This window comes from Muntiacus reevesi, chromosome 12 (assembly GCF_963930625.1).
Source record: "Muntiacus reevesi chromosome 12, mMunRee1.1, whole genome shotgun sequence".
In the NCBI taxonomy this organism is placed as follows: domain Eukaryota; kingdom Metazoa; phylum Chordata; class Mammalia; order Artiodactyla; family Cervidae; genus Muntiacus; species Muntiacus reevesi.
Genome location: NC_089260.1, coordinates 19,742,123 through 19,761,536, shown reverse-complemented (window position 1 = coordinate 19,761,536; position 19,414 = coordinate 19,742,123). Strand labels below are relative to the sequence as shown.

The following is a 19,414-nucleotide window of genomic DNA, read 5'->3' as shown; positions in this document are numbered from 1 at the left end:
AAACAGCAAAGGGCAAGACTGGAGGAGTAGGGTTGAGTAGGGGCCCAGGAGGAGTCACAATAAGAAATGCAAGCTCTTGCTGTTACCAGACCTGAGCTAGTTTTCATATCTGGAATCAGAGACTGGAGAGGTGGCTGAGTCTCTTGGAGGAAGGACCTTGCAAAACCACAGCAAGTATGTGCAACAATGGTTCCTCCAAAGGACCTCTGACCATTTACTCAGGGAACTGTGAAAAAGGGGGAATACCGAGATATTGCAAGGACTATGGGATCCAGAGTTTGATTCCCAAAGACCTAGAGTCATCATGACCCTGTTACATGGCAGCTCATGAGGGCCACTTAATAGAGATCTATCTAAAATCTGGGTAAGTTGTAAGTCTGGGCATAAGTTATAGACTGGGTTTACTCCATGGACTTACCCACTTGTCATTTCCTCAGTTCTCAAATGCATAAATGGGAATGATATAGCTGGAGTAAGCACCATATTGAATCTTGCCCTATAGGTAAGAGCTATGATAGTAAGGGAAAGCAAGTAAAAACTTTAATTCCACCCCATCCTCCCAACCAAGGTAAATCTTGTTGTTGTTGTTGTTGTTCAGTTGCTGAATCTTGGCAACCCCTGTCTGACTCTTTGCAACCCCATGGACTGCAGCATGCCAGGCTTCCCTGTCCTTCACCATCTCCCAGAGTCCACTCAAACCCATGTCTTTTGAGTTGCTGATGACATCCAGCCATCCCCTTCTCCTGCCTTCAGTCTTTACCAGCATCACGGTCTTTTCTAATGGGTCAGCCCTTCACATCAGGTGGCCAAAGTATTAGAGCTTCAGCGTTGGTCCTTCCAATGAATATTCAGGGTTGATTTCCTTTAGGATTGACTGGTTTGATCTCCTTGCTGTCCAAAGGACCTTCAAGAGTCTTCTCCAGCACCACAGTTTGAAGGTATCAATTCTTTGGTGCTCAGCCTTTTTTATTGTACTTAACTACTGGAAAAATCTTGCAAATAAAAAATATTGCACTGGGAGTGGGTAAGATAGAGATTAGTGCCATCACTAATTTATTTAGGACCGAAAATATGGAGGTGGGAAGGAGAGGAGCAGGTGTGGTGTCTTTTATGTGTCTGTATGTCAATCTGACCTCTGCACAAACCAGATGGATTCTGGAGAACAACTGCAATGTCAATGCAAGCAGTCGAAAGCAGCAGCCCCAATCACAGCTGGTATGATAGACATAGTATTTTGCTAAGAGCAGATACATTGCTAAGCCTCAGGTACATGGTCTGTGTTTATTGATCAGGCAGATGCATATTCTATTTCAGTGAAAAAGAGGACCAGCAACAGTTCATATTCACATGGAATGAATAATATTCATTTACTTTTGTCCATGAACTGTTAACTCTTCTGAATTCTCTCATAGTCCAAAAAGATCTGGACTGAAAGGACATCCCATAGAACAATACATATACCCATTACATTGATGACATTCTGCTACTGGACAGGATGAGCCAGAGATGACTAGCGCACTGGAAGCTTTGGTAAGACACCTGTAGTCAAGAGGGTGAAAAATTAATCATTTGAAAGTTCAGCAATGTGCCATATAAGTAAGTGACTTTTTAGAGGTCTAGTGATCAGGGGTCTGCCATGATATCTTTTCCAAAATATTTCATTGGAAGGAAGCACTGTGCCTGGTGGATCTCTTTGAGTAGTGCAGGCAACGTATTCCACACCTAGGAATATTTATGCTCTGGCTCATATGTTGGTAACATAGAAGGCTACCAGCTTTGTGAGGGGCCTAGAACAGCATATAGTACCATAGCTGGCTGTGGTTGCAAGTGGCCCTGAAAGCTGAGGCCACAAGATCCAGCAGACCTAGAAGGCATCAGAGGTGGGAAAAGATGCAGCGTGGAGTTTATGGCAAGCCTTGGTGGCAGAATCACAATACTTTAGGATTCCAGAGTAAAGCCGTGCCATCTGCAACACATGAAGCCTTTTCTAATATGTTGCTGAGCTCTGGCAGACACAGCATGCTTGACCATGAGCACCAAGTAACCATGTCATCCAGAACTGCTCATTTTCAGTCAGACCCACCAAGATATATAAAGTTGTATGAACTCAGCAGGAGTCCATCAGAAGACAAAACATTACATAAGCAGTCAAGCCCAAGCAGGACCAGAAGGTAAAAATAAAATGTACAAGCAGGAAGCACAGACCTACACATCACCAATCGCAGTTGCATTAATGCTATTTTTCACATTTTATCTACAGCCATATGGGGAGGTGGCGTACAAACAGCTGAAGGATTGGCTTGGCTTAAAATATGGGTACAAAACCCAAGTGTACTGTAGCTGCATTTGTTATTCAGTCTCTAAGTCATGTCCACCTCTTTGCAACCCCATGGACTGCAGCATGCCAGGCTTCCCAGTCCTTGGCTATCTCCCAGAGTTTGCTCAAACTCATGTCCATTGAGCCGGTCATGCCATTCCACCATCGCATCCTCTGCTGCTCCCTTCTCCTCCTGCCTTCAATCTTTCCCAGCCTCAGGGTCTTTTCCAATGAGGTGGCTCTTCTCATGAGGTGGTTGAAATATTGGAGCTTCAGCATCAGTCCTTCTAATACATATTCAGAGTTGATTTCCTTTAGGATTGATTGGTTTGATCTCCTTGCTGTCCAAGGGATTCTCAAGAGTCTTCTCCAGCACCACAGTTTGAAAGCATCGATTCTTCGGTGCTTGAGCTTCTTTATGGTCCACCTCTCACATCTGTACGTGACTACTGAAAAAACCAGAGCTTTGACTATATGGATCTTTGTTGGTAAAGGTGGCTGCATTAGAGACATATAAAGGGGTGGGCCTTGAAAGAGAGTAGTGAGGGAAAAATCTTCCCAATGGGCAGATCTAGGAGCAAGCACCTGGTTGTAGTTTTATGTAGAAGTGTACTTAGGGGAGATTCCTGGGCAGTGGTCTATGACTGGCCCTTTGGAGAGAGTGTGGAAGAGTAACAGCTGGAAGATCAGAGACAAGATTTGGGTTACAAGTATGTGGATGGATGAGGCTGTGCGCATAAAGAATAAATATGTTGGTATAACCTGTTAATTTCCACCAGAAAGCATCCACCAGAGGCAGCACATAACAACCAAGTAGATAAAATGATTCCATCACTTGACAGTGGCCAGCCTAGAAGGGGCACAGTGAGCATGTGGATAGAATGACCTGTGGCAAAGACAGAGGCTATGAATGAGCCCAACAGATAAACTCCCCCTTATCAAAGCTGATCTAGCTCTTGTGTTTCTATCCAATCTGTCAGCAACAGAGATGCTATGCCCCCAGTATGGCACTATTCCTTTAGAACAGGCCAGTTGGCATCAACTTTACTACACTAGATCCTTTTGATTCTAGAAGGGCCAGCAACTCAACTTCACAGGGACACCTATTTTGATATCCCGAGATACCAGAGCTACATGTCTCAGCCAGCACCTCTATTTGGATATTAAGGAATGCCTAATTCTCAGGCATCAATCCCACCCCAATACAATTTTTCTTAAATTTTAATTTTTTATATGCTTATGTTTGGCTGTGCTGAGTCTTTGTTGCTGCACAAGAGCTTTTCTCGAGTTGCTGAGTGAGGGCTACGCTGTAGTTGTGGTGTGTGGGATTCTTATTGCGGTGGCCTCTCTTGTTGTGGAGCACAGGCTCTCTGGGGCGTGCAGTCTTCAGGAGTTGCAGCACACGGGCTCAGTAGTTGCAGCTTGTGGGCTCTAGAACACAGGCTCGGTAGTTGTGGCGCATAGGCTTAGCTGCTCCTGGCATGTAGGACCTTCCTGGACCAGGGATTGCACCCATATCCTCTACATTGAGAGATGGATTCTCAACCACTGGACCACCAGAGAAGTCCCCCACCCCCCAGTACACTTTTTGTCAAGGGGATCTATTTCAGTAAAGAAGTGAGAGTGGGCCCAACCACAGTACCCATTGATCACATCACATAAAGGCAATCCAGAAATATGCCATCTCACAGATCACTGGAGTGGCCTACTAAAGACACAATGTTAGTACCAGCTCAGAGGCAACATGCTGAAAGGACAGGGTACCACCCTTCAGGATACAGTATGCGCATTAACTCACAAGATGAGAGGATCCGTGTGATGGCTCCAATTACCATCACTTCCAGTGACTCACTGGAGGACTCTGGTTACCATTCCTAAAACTGGGCTCTTCAGGGTCAGAAGGACTGGTCACCAAAAGGGGGCACACTCTTATTAGGGTACACAGCACAAGTCCTACTGAATTACATGCCATTGTCACCAAAGTACTTTGTACTTACATCCAGGGGCCAACAAGCTAGAAAAGCAGTCATCCTCCTGGCAGAGGTCACTGGCTTTGATCAGCAGGAGGTGGTGGTGGTGGAGGGGGGGAATGGGAGAACTTGTCCAGAACACAGGTGACCCATTTCATGCCTACTGGTATTCCCTCGCTCCACTGCAACTGTAAATGGGTATGTGTAACAACCCCAGCCTGATAAGGGTATGATCAACAAAGGTTGGACCCCTCAGAAATGAAGGTTTGGGTCACAAGATTAGGTAAGTCACCAAAACCTGCTGAAGTGATACCTGTGGATGAGAAATTATTTAAAATGGATGATGGAAGACAGGGTGAATACCAGTCATTGCCCTTCAGTGACAGGGAATATTGATGATCCGACTCAACTCCTCATTATGTACATGGAAGTCATGGAGTTGCTCCCCAATCCTGCAAGAAGTGGGTCTGTGTGGTGCAAGAGGTACAGCTACAGAAATGTTCCGTCTGGAATTCTCTTTTGAGAGAACTGGTTGCAGGAAGCACAGCTGATTGAGTCCCAGCTGAGGGGTCCTAGCTGCCACCCCTCTGAATTCACCACTGCATTTGCTGCAAGGCCAGGCTCCCCTGGGGTTGCTCCCTGCCACTGACAGAGCAGAGAGGGGGCAGCAGCACTGAACCAGTCTCACAACATGGGACTCCTCTGACACGCAATTGGGGCTCAAGAACACCCCAAGAACCTGGTCCAACCTTTGTAGTCTGAGGCTCTTCCTACATCAGTGAAGGGTCCTCCCACCTTCCTGCTCTCCTGCCCTAGAGGTCAAGCCTACAGTACAGATGGAAGGCTCTACCTGCCCCCTCCTGCTCCTCCTCTTTATGCTTCAAAGACAGTCCCCTCCAGGAAATCTCTCACATGTCTTCCGTAAGCACCTGCTTCTTGATGGATTCAAATTGACACAGAAGCTCATGTTTATAGATCAGTATATTTTCTTTGAAACCACACTCAAACTAACAGCAGTGTTAAGATGTATAAGAGAACTTGGTTCACCTTTATAAATCAAGCATTTTGAGTCCTACAGTAGCTCCAAAGGAGTAAAAGGTAGATGGTTGATGTCTTTATCAGCTTTGAGAAAAACATGAAATATTTAAAATATCCAAGAAAGCATAAAAAATAATAGAATGTACACACAGCTGAAGAAAGAAACCTTAGCAAGAGTTAAAATCTCCTGTGTATCTCACCCTGACTGAATCCTTCTCTCACTTTCCAGATTTTGATACTTATCATCGCTGTTGTATTTTAAATAGTTTTACTACAAATATATGTATTCATAACATATTTTTTCTTTTGGATTTTTAATCTCTTTTTAACATAATTTCCTAAAAATTAGGTTTGTATTTATAATACTAAGCTGATGATGGGTTTAAGAAAAAAAACCCAATCTATGTCACACAGCTATTTATGATTGCTGAGATTAAAAAGAAATTATTTAGCAGAAATGGAACAAAGTCATAATGCTGAGAAAAAGGATATTTTATAATATTGTAAGTTATAATTATTATTTATAAAAGTTATATAAACGTAGCTAATCATCTATACAGTCTCAAAAAGCCCAATATAAATAAAACACAGACAATAAGTTCAATTGAGAAAAGTTCAAACAAAATTCTTCTATGCGTCATATGGAATCCAAGGAAGAATTATTGCAATAATTATCCAAAGTAACATTGAAGGTAACAAAAGAGATGTTTGGTCTTAGATGTAAATTCAAATGTAGAGTGTCTAAATAACAGATCAAAGTGAAAGTATATCTGTAATTTCTAACAGCAAAAAATAGCTTAGTTTGTAAATTCTGTATTCTTCAATGAAGAAAGAAGATCAAGGATAACATGTTGGACAGTCTTATCAATCAGGTCACCTTTAAAGATAAGTTTTCAAGACAGCAAAAATGTGCAACAATTAAGCTCTACACATATAACTAAAACATTTGTTGTTATAAGAGGGGCAGTACTTTTATTTATAGAGTTCACAAATCAACATGTAACAAATAATTATACATTAGTATTGGTAAGCATAACAAATATTATTTCACAACTGCCACTATGTGTTTCTTCTTCTCTGACACCATCTGCACAGATCCAGGCTTGCTATGTTTGATACGATTCAGTTCCCTAGAAATTAAACAAAATACACAAAATTTAAGTTTATGAGAAGTCACCTTAACCAAAGAAAACTTTCTCAGAAAAATTACAAGGCATTTTCTTTCACTAGAAAACTACCCTCTGAAAAAAAGTTTTCACAAGAGTAGGTAAGAAGTAGCTCTGGAGAAGGGAATGACTACCCACTCCAGTATTCTGGCCTGGAGAATTCCATGGACTATATGGTCCATGGGGTTGCAAAGAGTCAGATATGACTAAGCGATTTTCACTTAGAAACCAACTTTTGTTAACTTATTTGCTTCTTCTCTTAGTACATCACTGTCTTTACTAGTTTAAAAACCTGCTGCAAGTTATCAAAATATTTAAAATTGACTCAACCCCAACATCTATCCAAACATAACAAAATAACAATTTGCATTGTCTAATCAAAAAAAAACTCTTTCTCAGAATTTCTATAATATATTACATGAATTCAAGGATTGCAAAGAGAAGAATATTCTACAGGGGAAATGATGGTGATGGTGGAAACTTTTGCTTCAGAGACAAAATACTAGATTCCAAATGTTATGATGAAGCAAGCATATTAGATAAATTTTCATCTAACAAATATTCTTGTCAGTCTTTAAGCTAGAAAATATACCATTACCTCTTAATTCCAGCTACATCAGAAATCATTTTTTTACACTCTCTATTTACAATAGTTTTTTCAGTGTGAGTAGAGTCTTTTCTAATTTTGATGTGTATGTCATTGACATTGTCTGCCCTTTAAACATATTCCCAAAGACAGGTACTGAAAATTCTCATCATGTTAGATAATCATAGCTTCCCCTTTTATCAGGAAAAAGCCCAGAGGAGTATTCAAAACCACCTCTGATGTACAACAGCATATAAAATATTCCTTTGACGGGCACATTTTTTGTTTGGTTTTGGTGGGATGTGAGGGGAGAGTTAGAAAACAGTATTGAGAGATACAAATGCTCCAAAACATACTTTCGTCGACGAGCTTCTTTCATGATGCGCTGTTCCTGAATCTGGCTGTAGATAGATTTTGGTAGATGTCGGTGACGAGAGATACGTTTTATATGAGGATGATATTGAAATTTCTCCTTTAACTTCTGGTTATAATCTGTGGCTGCTTTTTCTCGTGATGTAAGCTGAAAAAAAATACATTTTGATGTTCTCACGAATGATGTGTTCGTTTTGCTTAAGTTCAACAGAGTTAGGAAGAAATGTTTCCCCAATATCAACATTTATGACATGCAACCAAAATTACTAATACAGATACATTAAACTGTACCCATTATAAGGTTATGTTATTGATACGAGCTCTGCAAGCACTGTATTTCCTTTTAGTCAGGGTGCCTACAATGTACTAATGGATGGATGCCACCAAGTGCAAAAAAGCAGTGCCTAGGGAGTCAGGTTCTGTGGACCACTGAGTTGGTCCACATAACACAGAAAAAGCACTTAATGAACCACTCAAAAAATTTTTCTGTAAAAATTATTGAAACAGAAACAAAAGTGATGACATAATAACCATTCTTTGCCTAACAATTGTTAAGGATGATATGATTTAGAGGAATATTTAATGATGAACATAAACCTAGGCATAGTGTAGTACTTTAATAATTATTAAACCTAAAATGAATTTATCTTTAATTGCTTATTTTTATATCTTGATTTTCCTTCCAGGGCTAAGCAGAAAATAAACCACACTTAACCTTTCCTTATTAAACTTACTATTTGCTTCAGATATAAACAACCTGTATATTTCTTATAGAAAACATGAGACATTTAGAAAAACATTAAGAACAGAAATCAACCATAACTCACAACCCAGAGGTTGCTAGTCAACAGTAATATTTGTTATATTTTCATCAAATCTTTTTTAAGTCTGAAGCTGTGTATTTTTTTAAGTGTTTCACTGTGTCTTTGATATTAAAATAATAATACCTCACAGAGACTTGCAGTCTTTGATTTGTCTGATTACTATTCCTTTAACAAAATACACATTCCAAGTTCTAAGCCTCTAGTCCCTACATCTTCTCTCCCTACCTCAAGGAAAACACAAAGAAACAAGAAAGCTCAAATGTGATCAAACATCTGAATTAACAAAGGCCTCTGGGGGAGTTCCCTGGTGGTCCAGTGGTTAGGACGCAGCATTTGTACTGCCAGGGGCCCAGGATCAACCCCTGGTCAGGGAACTAAGAGCCCACAAGTCATGCAGTGTGGCCAAGAGCAAAAACAAAAACAAAGAACTCTGAAGGTGCCTTTGACATGAAAAAAGTAAACTTCATACAACCTTGTCTGTTTCGTAGCTAGCTTTTTTCCTTTTATCAAAACTAAAGCCCTTGAAATAAATTCTCTTTATAATATAATGATATTCAGTAACACTAGAAACAAGCTGTGTGATAATGAAAGAAAATAGGATCTCTTACCACACCCAACTTTTCAGAAGCATTAGCTTTCCATAGACGAATGTTCATTTCATCAGATCCACACATAATGTACTTGTTGTCAGCAGTCCATTTTACACAGATAACATGCTGCATTCTCTTTGTGTGATAGACTTCCCTACAAAGAGGAACTAAGTTAAAACCTTTAGGAGTCTGGTACAGATTTTCCTTAACCAACTACCTATCAAGTATCAGGGTAACATTGTTTTGAGTCCTGAAAGAGTATAAAAAAGAAATTAAAATTCATTTAAATGTATTTTTATTGGATCATACTGCTAAGATTCTATGCTAAGTGCTGCTGAACTTATTAAAAAGTCCCTCCCCCAGAGAAGTTATAATCCAGTAAGAAAAATAAGAAAAACAAACCAAGCAAAACTAGATATCCAGAAAAAAATCACAGAATAACTGTGGGCATATAACACAAATAAAATACACTGAAGCTGGAGTAACAGTAAGATCAACCACCACACTTTTTTGGGTTTCATTTCATTGGAAAAAAAAACTCAATGGCATTCAAAGAACACATCGTGATATGCTGATCCTAATGTCTGATTTCTGTTTTGGTCAAATTGTTGAAAAAGTTTAATTAATTAAAGTGAGAGCGGATGACTTACATATGTGAAAAGAAAGAGAGGACTACAGAAGTGATGAGTTGAGGTAAGGATCATTTAGTAAATGGAGATGTCAAATATCATACCTATTTGGAAAGGTGTGAAACATGCTAAGTAAATTCACAGAAGATACTATATTAGGAAGTGTTAAGCAGAGCATTAAAAAGCAAGTAAAAGACAAGGTCAGAAAAAATTAAAACATGAGACTCCTGGAAAAGTAAAACTTCCTTATCTGGATTAAGTGATTCAAAATGCAGACTACAAAGGAAACACGCTCAGCCAGTTCTGAAAGAAAACTCACATAGGATGATGAAATCGACAGATTTAGTTACCTATAAAAACATTTCTGAAGTACGCTCAGAAAAGTAGTCTATTATGCTATTTCTAACAGGTACATTTTGAGCTCTTGAATGACCATGTAGATAAACCACATGACACAATTCTAAAAGACAGGATGGTTAGAATGAACATACTATTAAAAGGAAAAGTAGATCAGACAGCCTGCCTTTTCTTCTCTCAATGCTCTGCTTCTACAAGACTCAATTCTCACAACCTCTACCTATTTAAGATCTCCCTTTCCCCACAGCAATATACTGAGTGTAAATATCAGGAAATTCAATAAGGCTTTGGTAACCACTAAAAATAACCTGCATATATTACATCAGTTCATGTACTGACATTAGACCAGACCAATCCAGTGGACAGTTACTTGGCCAACTGAGAATCCTCCTTAATGGTAAACTACGCAGAGTTCTAACTTCTAGATATGTTTATGCTCGTACATAGAACAGACACATAAATTTCATTATAAATTATACTATTGGTGGAGATAAATAATTTAAAAACTTAGATTTTTTACATACACAGTCAAGCTTAAAGAATTGTTCCATGTGAATGCAACTGAATTTACTTGTTTGCTAAGTAAATACTGAATGAAATCCATAGAAGTTACCTTCAAATATTGATTTAACTGTAGCTTTTGAAAACCTATTCAAAATTTACTTTTTTTTTTAAAAGATTTCTTTATTTTTATTTTTTGACTGTGGTGAAAATTTACTTTAAAAATATATTTCAGTGACTTTAAGTTCTTTGAAAGGAAAATATTAAAAAAATACAGATCATTCAAAGCACTGCCTGTATTATTTGATGTTTTTGTAATGATAGGAAACTAGAGCAGACCATGGAAACAAACCAGAAGTAGCTTTCCAGCAGATGACAGTAACGGTCAGAGAGAGCATCAGTTATATCATTTATAACTAAACCCAACAGAAGTAACATGTATTAAATTGTGATTACAAAATCTTCAAAAAACATCAGGAGACAATTCCTAGAAATGGGGTATTAGAACTACTCACTTCGTATAATTTTGGAATAATCTGAGCTTTTAACTAGACTTGCATTTAATTGCCCATGCTGGTTTTAGAATAATCAGTCTGAACTCAACTATGGGGCTCTTGGCGTCACAGGTGCCTAAATTTCCCATTTCTTGTACTCCTCCTTTGATCCTTAAGTCTGCTTATGCATCATGTTAGATGCATACCTCTGGAGGTCCTGGTGTCAAGACATAATGGAGGGCCACACTCTCTTGATTCTTTTTCCAGAGAGGTGAGAAGAATAGAAACTATCAGCCTTGCCTCAGGCCTAACCGAATAATTACCAACAAACCATTCATGACAAGAATATCAAGTTAGTTTCAACAGTCACATAGGAACCAACCCCAGGAGTCCAAAACAGAAAATGACAAAATGAAGATCAAAGTCACCAGGACACCCGCCCAGTATACTTTTGATTCAAATACCCTTTTAATCATACACGATGATGATGACGACAGTTATCTGCTAGCAATTCATGCTGATATGAAAAAGTAGGAATTAACACGGCTTCCGGAAGTCAGAGAAGAGAAAGATACAACTATCACACGAAAAAACAGCAAAGAGTTAGACAAGCAGACTGGCTATGACCAAAAAACGTATGGAGCTGTGTGACCCTGAAGAGGCTCTGTGGGCAAGATCTTTTGGTTGTGAACACAAGGCTGGGTCAAGGGTGAGGCAAATGAGGTGCCTACAGTGTAGACTCTAAGGAGGCTGTCACTTTCAGGGTAGTGCAGATGCAGGCTAGGCACCTGCAAGGCTCCTGAGTCAGGAGGATGTGCCTGTGAAAACAAACATCACTTGCTCAGGAAGATCAGACCCCTTCAACACTGTAGATGCTAGGATAGTTATCATTAAGAGTAATGATCAAAATTCTCATCAGTGCACTTAAGTGGTGAAATTTCTCCACCCTGTTATAGTTACAACACCAAACTGAATGCTCTTTCTCTAGCTTTAAGTGAAGAAAGGGTCCCATAAAGACTGCTAATCAGTCTTTATAAAGCTGGGGAAACTGTTTCACCAGCTCCACACTGCTGTCCTCTAGCACAGATCATCACCTTCCAGCCTCAGTATACAGGTTCTCTGTTCTTTCTTTTCCCTGATTCTGCTTAGTTATCTCCTTTCCTTTTCTATGACTTCCAATCATTCTATTATCTTTCACCATGTGCATTTTCTCCAACACTGAAGCAACATGTGGTCACCCAAGCAAGTATACATATAAATGTGTATGCATACACGTCTTGTGTATGCTGGGTGGTTGCTCTCCCAAACTTGCTTCCCTGGTGGCTCAGCAGTAAGAGTTCACCTGTAATGCAAGAGACACAGGAGATGTGGGCTTGATTCCTGGGTTGGGAAGATCCCCTGGAGAAGGAAATGGCAACCCACTCCAATATTCTTGCCTGGGAAATTCCATGGACAGAAGAGCCTGGCAGGCTACAGTCTATGGGGTCGCAAAAGAGTTGGACATGACTGAGCATACACATATGTGTATATATGTATAGTATTTTAGAGAGAATATATGTTCTTTTTAAATTTTAATGTTCCTACTTTACTGTATCAAAATGGAGGTGGTCGTATCTTCACGAGTGAGTGACACCACCATACTCCTTATGGGAAGAAATCTTCTAGTTTACTTGGATTGGCCTTGAATATGCATAAAAGGCTCTGTAAATCACACCACACTAATATAAGGAGCTGGATCTTACAGGAGTTAATTTTTAAAGTTGGCAAAAAATCAAATGCAGTCAAAAATTATTCTTGAAAACCTTTAAATGCCAGTTTACTATAAACTACCTCAATACAATAACATGTAAAATGATATTACATGGTGGTACAAGTATATACACGACATTCAGTAACGTATGTAGGAGAGGGCCGAGCCCTATGAAACAGAACATCTGAAACACGAGTTACATTCAGTGAACACAGACAATGACACACACGGCACAGGACAGCGGGGTACTCAGACCTCCCATCTCCTGAGCATCCCAGAGCACACATCTGCTACGAGGATGGAGGGAGACTTGTCCTGACCATTTACATCCTGATTTTTCTCTTTTCCATTTTTGCCTTAGTGTATGAGAGTTGAATTTAAATAAGCACAAACAACAAATATAAGGTATTATTAACTTCTCTTTAACTGTATTAGGGGAAACTTTAAGTTCTTCATTATCAAATTAAATTTCTTTTTCAAGTTTATTTCAAGGCAGTGAAAATACTCTGCATGATATTATCATGATGGATATATGTCATTATACGTTTATCCAAACCCACAGAATATATATGATCCGAAGAGTGAATTCTAAGGTAAATGGATTTGGGGAGATTACGATGGGTCAGTGTAGGTTCATCCTACATTTTGGTGAGGTAACAAAAGTACCACCCTATGTGAAATGTTTATAATGGAACAAGCTCTGCATGCATAGCAACTGAGAATACATTTGGGAACTCTCTACTTTCCTCTCAATTTTGTTGTAAACCTGAAATTCCCCTAAAAAAAAAAGGCTTTAAAAAATTAGTATAATAACACTCAAAAAGGTTTTCAAGCTGAAACTACAATACTTTGGCCACCTCACGTGAAGAGTTGACTCACTGGAAAAGACCTTGATGCTGGGAGGGATTGGCGGCAAGAGAAGAAGGGGACGACAGAGGATGAGATGGCTGGATGGCATCACCGACTCGATGGGCCTGAGTTTGAGTAAACTCCGGGAGTTGGTGATGGACAGGGAGGCCTGGTGTGCTGCGAGTCATGGGGTTGCAAAAAGTCAGACACGACTGAATGACTGAACTGACTGACTGAAACACCAAGATTTCACATCAATAAATTATATAAAGCTAATACCTTGTTCAATAAAGAATCTGCCCCATAGGCGATGTTTTTGCTCACAGATGGTGCAGAAGGTAGCACCCCACATCACAACACATGAGTGTGAGTCCCATCATATACACAAGACCAGTGTGTGTTAGTCACTCAGTCGTGTCAGGCTCTTTGCGACCCCATGGACTGGAGTCCACCAGGCTTCTCTGTCCACCAAATAACCTTTCGAAACAGACATGATGATCAAGGCAGGGAAAAAAAGTCAAACAGAAACAAATGTTTACTGGTAGTAACATACCTGCTTCTACTTTTGTCCACAGGAAAGATTCGAATAGATTTATCAAAACTAGCTGACACAAACTCTCTCCCAGTGGGAGAGTAATCCACATCAAGCACTGCAGACACATGATCCATATGCACCATTACAGGAGTGTCCAGGGCACGCATATCAAAAGTATACAAGCTGTAAAAAGAGTTTTTAATTATTTGATACAAGTTTCTATGAAAAAATGTACACGCAGTACTAAGAGACACTAGTGAAATTAAGATGGCTAGCTAATAAATAAAGCACATCTAAATAAATAGCTCAAAAATAAATAAATAAATAAATAAATAGCTCAATTCTTCACATGGCAGATAAGGGATAGGGAAAAATATCAACAGTTTTATTATTCCTTAAGATTATATACTTACACACTTTAATCCTTACAAACAGAAATCTCATTGTAGAAAATGTACAAACTCCAAGAGCATGAAGAGTATAAAACTAGGGTTTAATTTCACTACCCAGAGAAAGTCAGCACAATGTAACTGTTTCTTTTAACCATGCTATTTAATTATGTGCCTTTTAATACAATTAAGATATTACTGTATAAAGCTCCATATTGATATTTCATGTAGCATGTTATGAGCATTTATCTATTAATCTCTGAACATGTTTTTAATGTTTTCATATATAAATGAGCTAAAATAATTGATAATCTGTTTAAACTTATATTTAAATCTGTTAGTAAAGTTTCCAATGTTTTATTATAACTTTTGATGTCTAATGGGACATATTCCTATAATTAGAATTAAGTTCAAAGGCATGAGCATTTTTAAGTTTTTGAGTTGATAAATCACTTCCAATGAAATCACACTAATTTATACTCCCCATCAGTGATACATGAGAGCAAGCACAGCTTTTCAAAGGGTGTACTAAAATTAGAAAAGTATACTTTGTGCACAATTGGCAAAAACACTGACTTCATGATTTTCGAGGTTTAATATTTTTTCATTGACAGCTAGAAGAACAGTGCTTAAAATGAACCAAGATAAATGATCGACAGTAGTAGTACAGCATTACTGTAACCATTATCCTAACATCAAAATACCTCCAGATGCAAATATTAGCAAGGGAAAAGTTTGAGGAGAGACAAGATAAACACAAAATTTCAAAGTATCTCCCTACAGATATTTATTAATTACAGAAAAAGAAAATAATAACTTTATAGTGGGGAAAGCTGGTAGACACCACCTTAACTAAGTGAAGGTTAACATTATTAGCAATAAGATGTACCGACATTATGCACTCCTGATCTGATGCACCAAGAAGGGGATATCGATGTTGTGGTTTTCTTGCCAAAGATGCACAATCTCAATGAAATAATGAGGAAACACCAGTTGAACCCAAGTTAAGGGCAGTCTACAATATAACTGACAAGTCAGTCCTTCTCAAAAGTACTAAGGTCATAACAGAAAAGGGAAGACTGAGAAAGTCAGTGAGCAGACTAAGGAGACATGGTAACCAGATGCAAATGCAACGTAGGATCCTGCGTTGGATCCTAGAACAGTAAAGAACACTAGTGATGGAATAAAGTCTACAGCTTACAGTATTGTACCAATGTTAATTTCTTGGTTTTGCTAATTGAACTATGGTGACCTAAGACATTAATATCTGGGGAAATTATCTTACAGGTACCATTTTTGTAACTTTTCGGCAAGCCTAAGATTACCTCAAAACAAAAATTTAAAAAAAAACACAAAAACACTTCATAAAGAATATTTCCTGATACCATTATTAGAAAAAGTCACTGATGCTAAAGGTAACAATTTTCAAATAACTCAGAGATGAGTCATTGCTTTCTTTTATGATCTTCAAACATAACACAGGATTGTCGGTCAAGGTCATACTGATCACTGAGGTTAAATTTCTGAGCTGAAAACTGCTGTATATTCCCTATCTAGAGCAGTGGTTTTCAACCAGGTTTGTTTTTAGCGAATTTTTTTAGTAAATTCTGTTTTAATTTCTACATGAGAAAAAAGTTAAGAACTTATTAGAATTCCAAGCAAATCAACCCATCTGGATAGAAAATGTTTTTGTAAACAAAGTTTCAAGTCACAGCATCCTTCAGGGATAAAAGAGTTCAACCCTATTACCTGATGAAACTATGGTATAGATTAGTTCACATGACTTGTCTAACTTTTTACAATAGTTATTCGTTGGGTCTAGACTTGAACTTGGATTTCTAAATCACAATAGGATTATTTAAAGGGCAAGAAAAGAAATAAAATGTTAAAAGATTATTTTACATAGCAAAATCACTTTCAAGTAAGAGCAATTATGGTACTCTGTTTTACAAGTGATGTACTCTTTGTTTCAGCTTCTATATATAATTATTTCCAAGGCAAAAACTGAGAAATTCTAAAGATACTCTGAAAAAAAGATTATTTTCCCCAAATAGCTAATTAGAGCAAACTTTAGAAATGTTAGTAAGATTTGTCAGCAGGACTTTTTTTTTATTGCTTTTAACTAGAACAAGGGCATTTAACTTCAAACACTAATAGAGGCTAAAAGAACTTCAATTAAGTGGTTCGAGTTGATGAGAACTTCGTTTTAGTACAGAAAAGTCGTAATTGATGCTTTTAGCTTAAAACCACTAAAGCATCATGTAATAAATCCTACTTCCAAACTAATTTACGCTTTCTTAACAGTAGTGGAAAGAACAAAGTATTTAAATACAGAAGATCTAAAGTTCAATCCAATGACAAATTTCCACCTTCTGCCAAAAAAAACCACATATTAAGAATCCATCATATGCATAGCAACACAATAAAGGCTTAGATTTAAAAAAATATGAGTAAGATAGTCTTTCCTCATTAGGAGATTAAACCCCCTACATCAATACCCTCATCTATAAGAAGGGGATAACATACATGTCTTATTCACCTTATAGGGATATTGAAAACATAAAGTGAACTAATGTCGAATGCTTCAGCAAGTTTTAAAGCAGTACATAAGAAATCATAAAATTCCATCCAGGTCAAGAACATAAGGTTGCTAAGTTACTCCTTTACAAAGAGTCACAGATAAATGTATCTGTAACTGTTAAGGTAAAGACCGAAACTTTAGTTTTTCCTTTTGTCTTACTGAAGTAGTAGTGGTGGCTGATAACGTGACAACATGAATAACAGTCACCTGCCCACACACTTTGCAGGCAGACATTTTTAGGTTCTTAAAACATGTATGATTCAGTCATTATTTACTGATATATGGTTAATGTCAGGGACTGGCCAACTTTTTCTGTAAAGGGCCAAATAATCAACATTTTTGGCTTTGTGTGTCATACGGGCTCTGTCGCAACTACTCAACTCAGGCATTATAGCACAAAAGCAGCCATATCCCATACATAAATAAATGTGTCTATGGATGACCTAGAGATTGTCATACTGAGTGAAGTGAGTCAGAAAAAGAGAAATGTACTACTGTATAGCACATGGAACTCTGCTCAATGCTATGTGGCAGCTTGGATGGGAGGGGAGTTTGGGGGAGAATGGATACATGTATATGTACGGCTGAGTCCCTTTGCTGGTCACCTGAAACCATCACAACACTGCCCATCAGCTATACCCCAACACAAAATAAAAAGTTTAAAAAGTGAAAAATAAATAAATGTGACTATATTCCAATAAAACTTTACAGAGACATGTACTACCTAGGAAAATATATTTCATTAATAAGACATAAATAGTTGAGTTACTTCTGATAGAAATTAAGTTATAAGAAAAGGGAAACTTACTTGTAATCCTCGTTTGCTGCAGTAAAAATGAATGCTTCCATAGGGTTCCAGCAAATTGTATTTGTTCTCATATCTAAGATGACCTGAGAAACATACACTAACCCATTACTATGAAATTAAGTCCCTCTAAAATGGGTAAATTCCTATATCATTTCCTTTTCTTCATTTTTCATTGATTTAAGCAAATACTTCAGTAAACACCTATCATGTGCCACAGTATTTGGCTCAGTGCAATAGGAAAAGAAAATCAATAATCTGTTTCCCGAACACACAGGCAGAGTGCTAAATATTGAAAAAATATAAAAATGTTTAATAAGTGGTCCCTTGATCTCAAAAAGCTTATAGTGTAGTTGGGAAAATGAGACATATGTAAGAAAAGTTAAACCCAAAAGTAGTAAAGTACTACTATTAACAACTGAGAAGGTAGGGTTGAAAGGGGCAGAAACTATTATTTATTAAACTAGTCTTTTGGCGCGGGGGTGGAATGAACTGGGAGATGGGAGACTGATACACATACACACTACCATCTGTAAGACAGACAGCTGGTGGGAACCCCTGCTGCATGGAGCAGGGAGCTCAGCTTGGTGCTCTCTGATGACCTGGGTGGGTGGGATGAAAGGAATTCAGCTGGAGGTCCAAGACAGAGGGGATATATGTAAACATTCAGCTGAGTCACTTGTATAGCAGAAACCATCACGACATTGTAAAGCAACTATACCCCAATAAAAAAGACAAAAACCAAATAAACAAAAAACTAGCACTTCCATGTTAACATTCTGCTAAATGCGTAATGTTTTATTCTCACCACTGAGCTGTAAGGTAGTTATTAATATCACCATTTCACAGAAGAAACAAAGATTACGTTACCTGCTTAAAGTCTTAACACCAAAGTTCATGCATGATATTCCCACCATGTGACATGGATGAGTGAAATTTGGAAAGATTATTCTACTTATCTAGCTCAAACATCAATCAATATATTCTACTTCTAATACTTCTGAATTTTTTACATGTTATGAAAATGATTTGGTAACAACAAAAATATTAAAAGCATCTCTGTTACGTATGGCCCAGAGATGTCTATGACAACAGACTTGAAGTCCATTAACAAGCTCTAGCTTTTCTTTCTCTCTCAATTCCAGCACTTGCCATCAACTGTATACTCGTTTACTTATAATGGCACTCCTCTCTTTACTAATAATATTTCCTCCCTCTTTATAATCAGCTTAAGATTGTATTAACTCTGCTATCTAAGTTCTGGAATGACTGCTTCAGAACTGCTGGGAAATCTGACACCTTGAACAGGATAGTGCTTGTCTAAATAAAACGTCAAACTGCTACCCCCACTGGTATGTAACTAAACAAATAAAGGTGATTATGTGAATTAGTTATAAAACTTTCCGGAATAAAATACCATGTGTGTCTCTATGATAATCACAGGGCCTGACTAATAGGATGCAATACTTAAGAACTTTCAATCCAGTAAGTACAAACTAGATGTCTAAAATATTCGGGCATTATGGAAAACAGAAGACTAGAATATAGTACCTCATGGAAATTTAAGGCTCTCTTAAAAAGCAACAAGGAATTGAGGGAATGCCATTATGACCAGTTCGAGTTTTAAGAACATCTCTATTAAAAAGAATTTTTTTTTAATT

The 19,414-nt window shown here is 38.0% G+C and overlaps 1 protein-coding gene and 1 non-coding gene across 2 annotated transcripts in view; one reads left to right on the top strand and one right to left on the bottom strand.

Moving 5' to 3' along the window:
* Positions 1-5,258: 5,258 nt before the first annotated feature.
* Positions 5,259-19,414, bottom strand: part of DCAF13 (DDB1 and CUL4 associated factor 13) — a 28,419-nt gene continuing 14,263 nt past the window's right edge. The window contains exons 7-11 of the mRNA XM_065902736.1: positions 17,757-17,839; positions 13,997-14,161; positions 8,882-9,017; positions 7,434-7,597; positions 5,259-6,455 (exon numbers count right to left, since the gene is read on the bottom strand). Coding sequence (XP_065758808.1) covers positions 6,368-6,455; positions 7,434-7,597; positions 8,882-9,017; positions 13,997-14,161; positions 17,757-17,839 — 636 coding nt within the window. The 3' untranslated portion in view covers positions 5,259-6,367. The remainder of the gene's footprint in view (positions 6,456-7,433; positions 7,598-8,881; positions 9,018-13,996; positions 14,162-17,756; positions 17,840-19,414) is intronic.
* On the top strand, positions 8,575-8,647 carry TRNAT-UGU (transfer RNA threonine (anticodon UGU)). The gene has a single exon. It is a non-coding gene; the product is annotated as a tRNA-Thr (tRNA).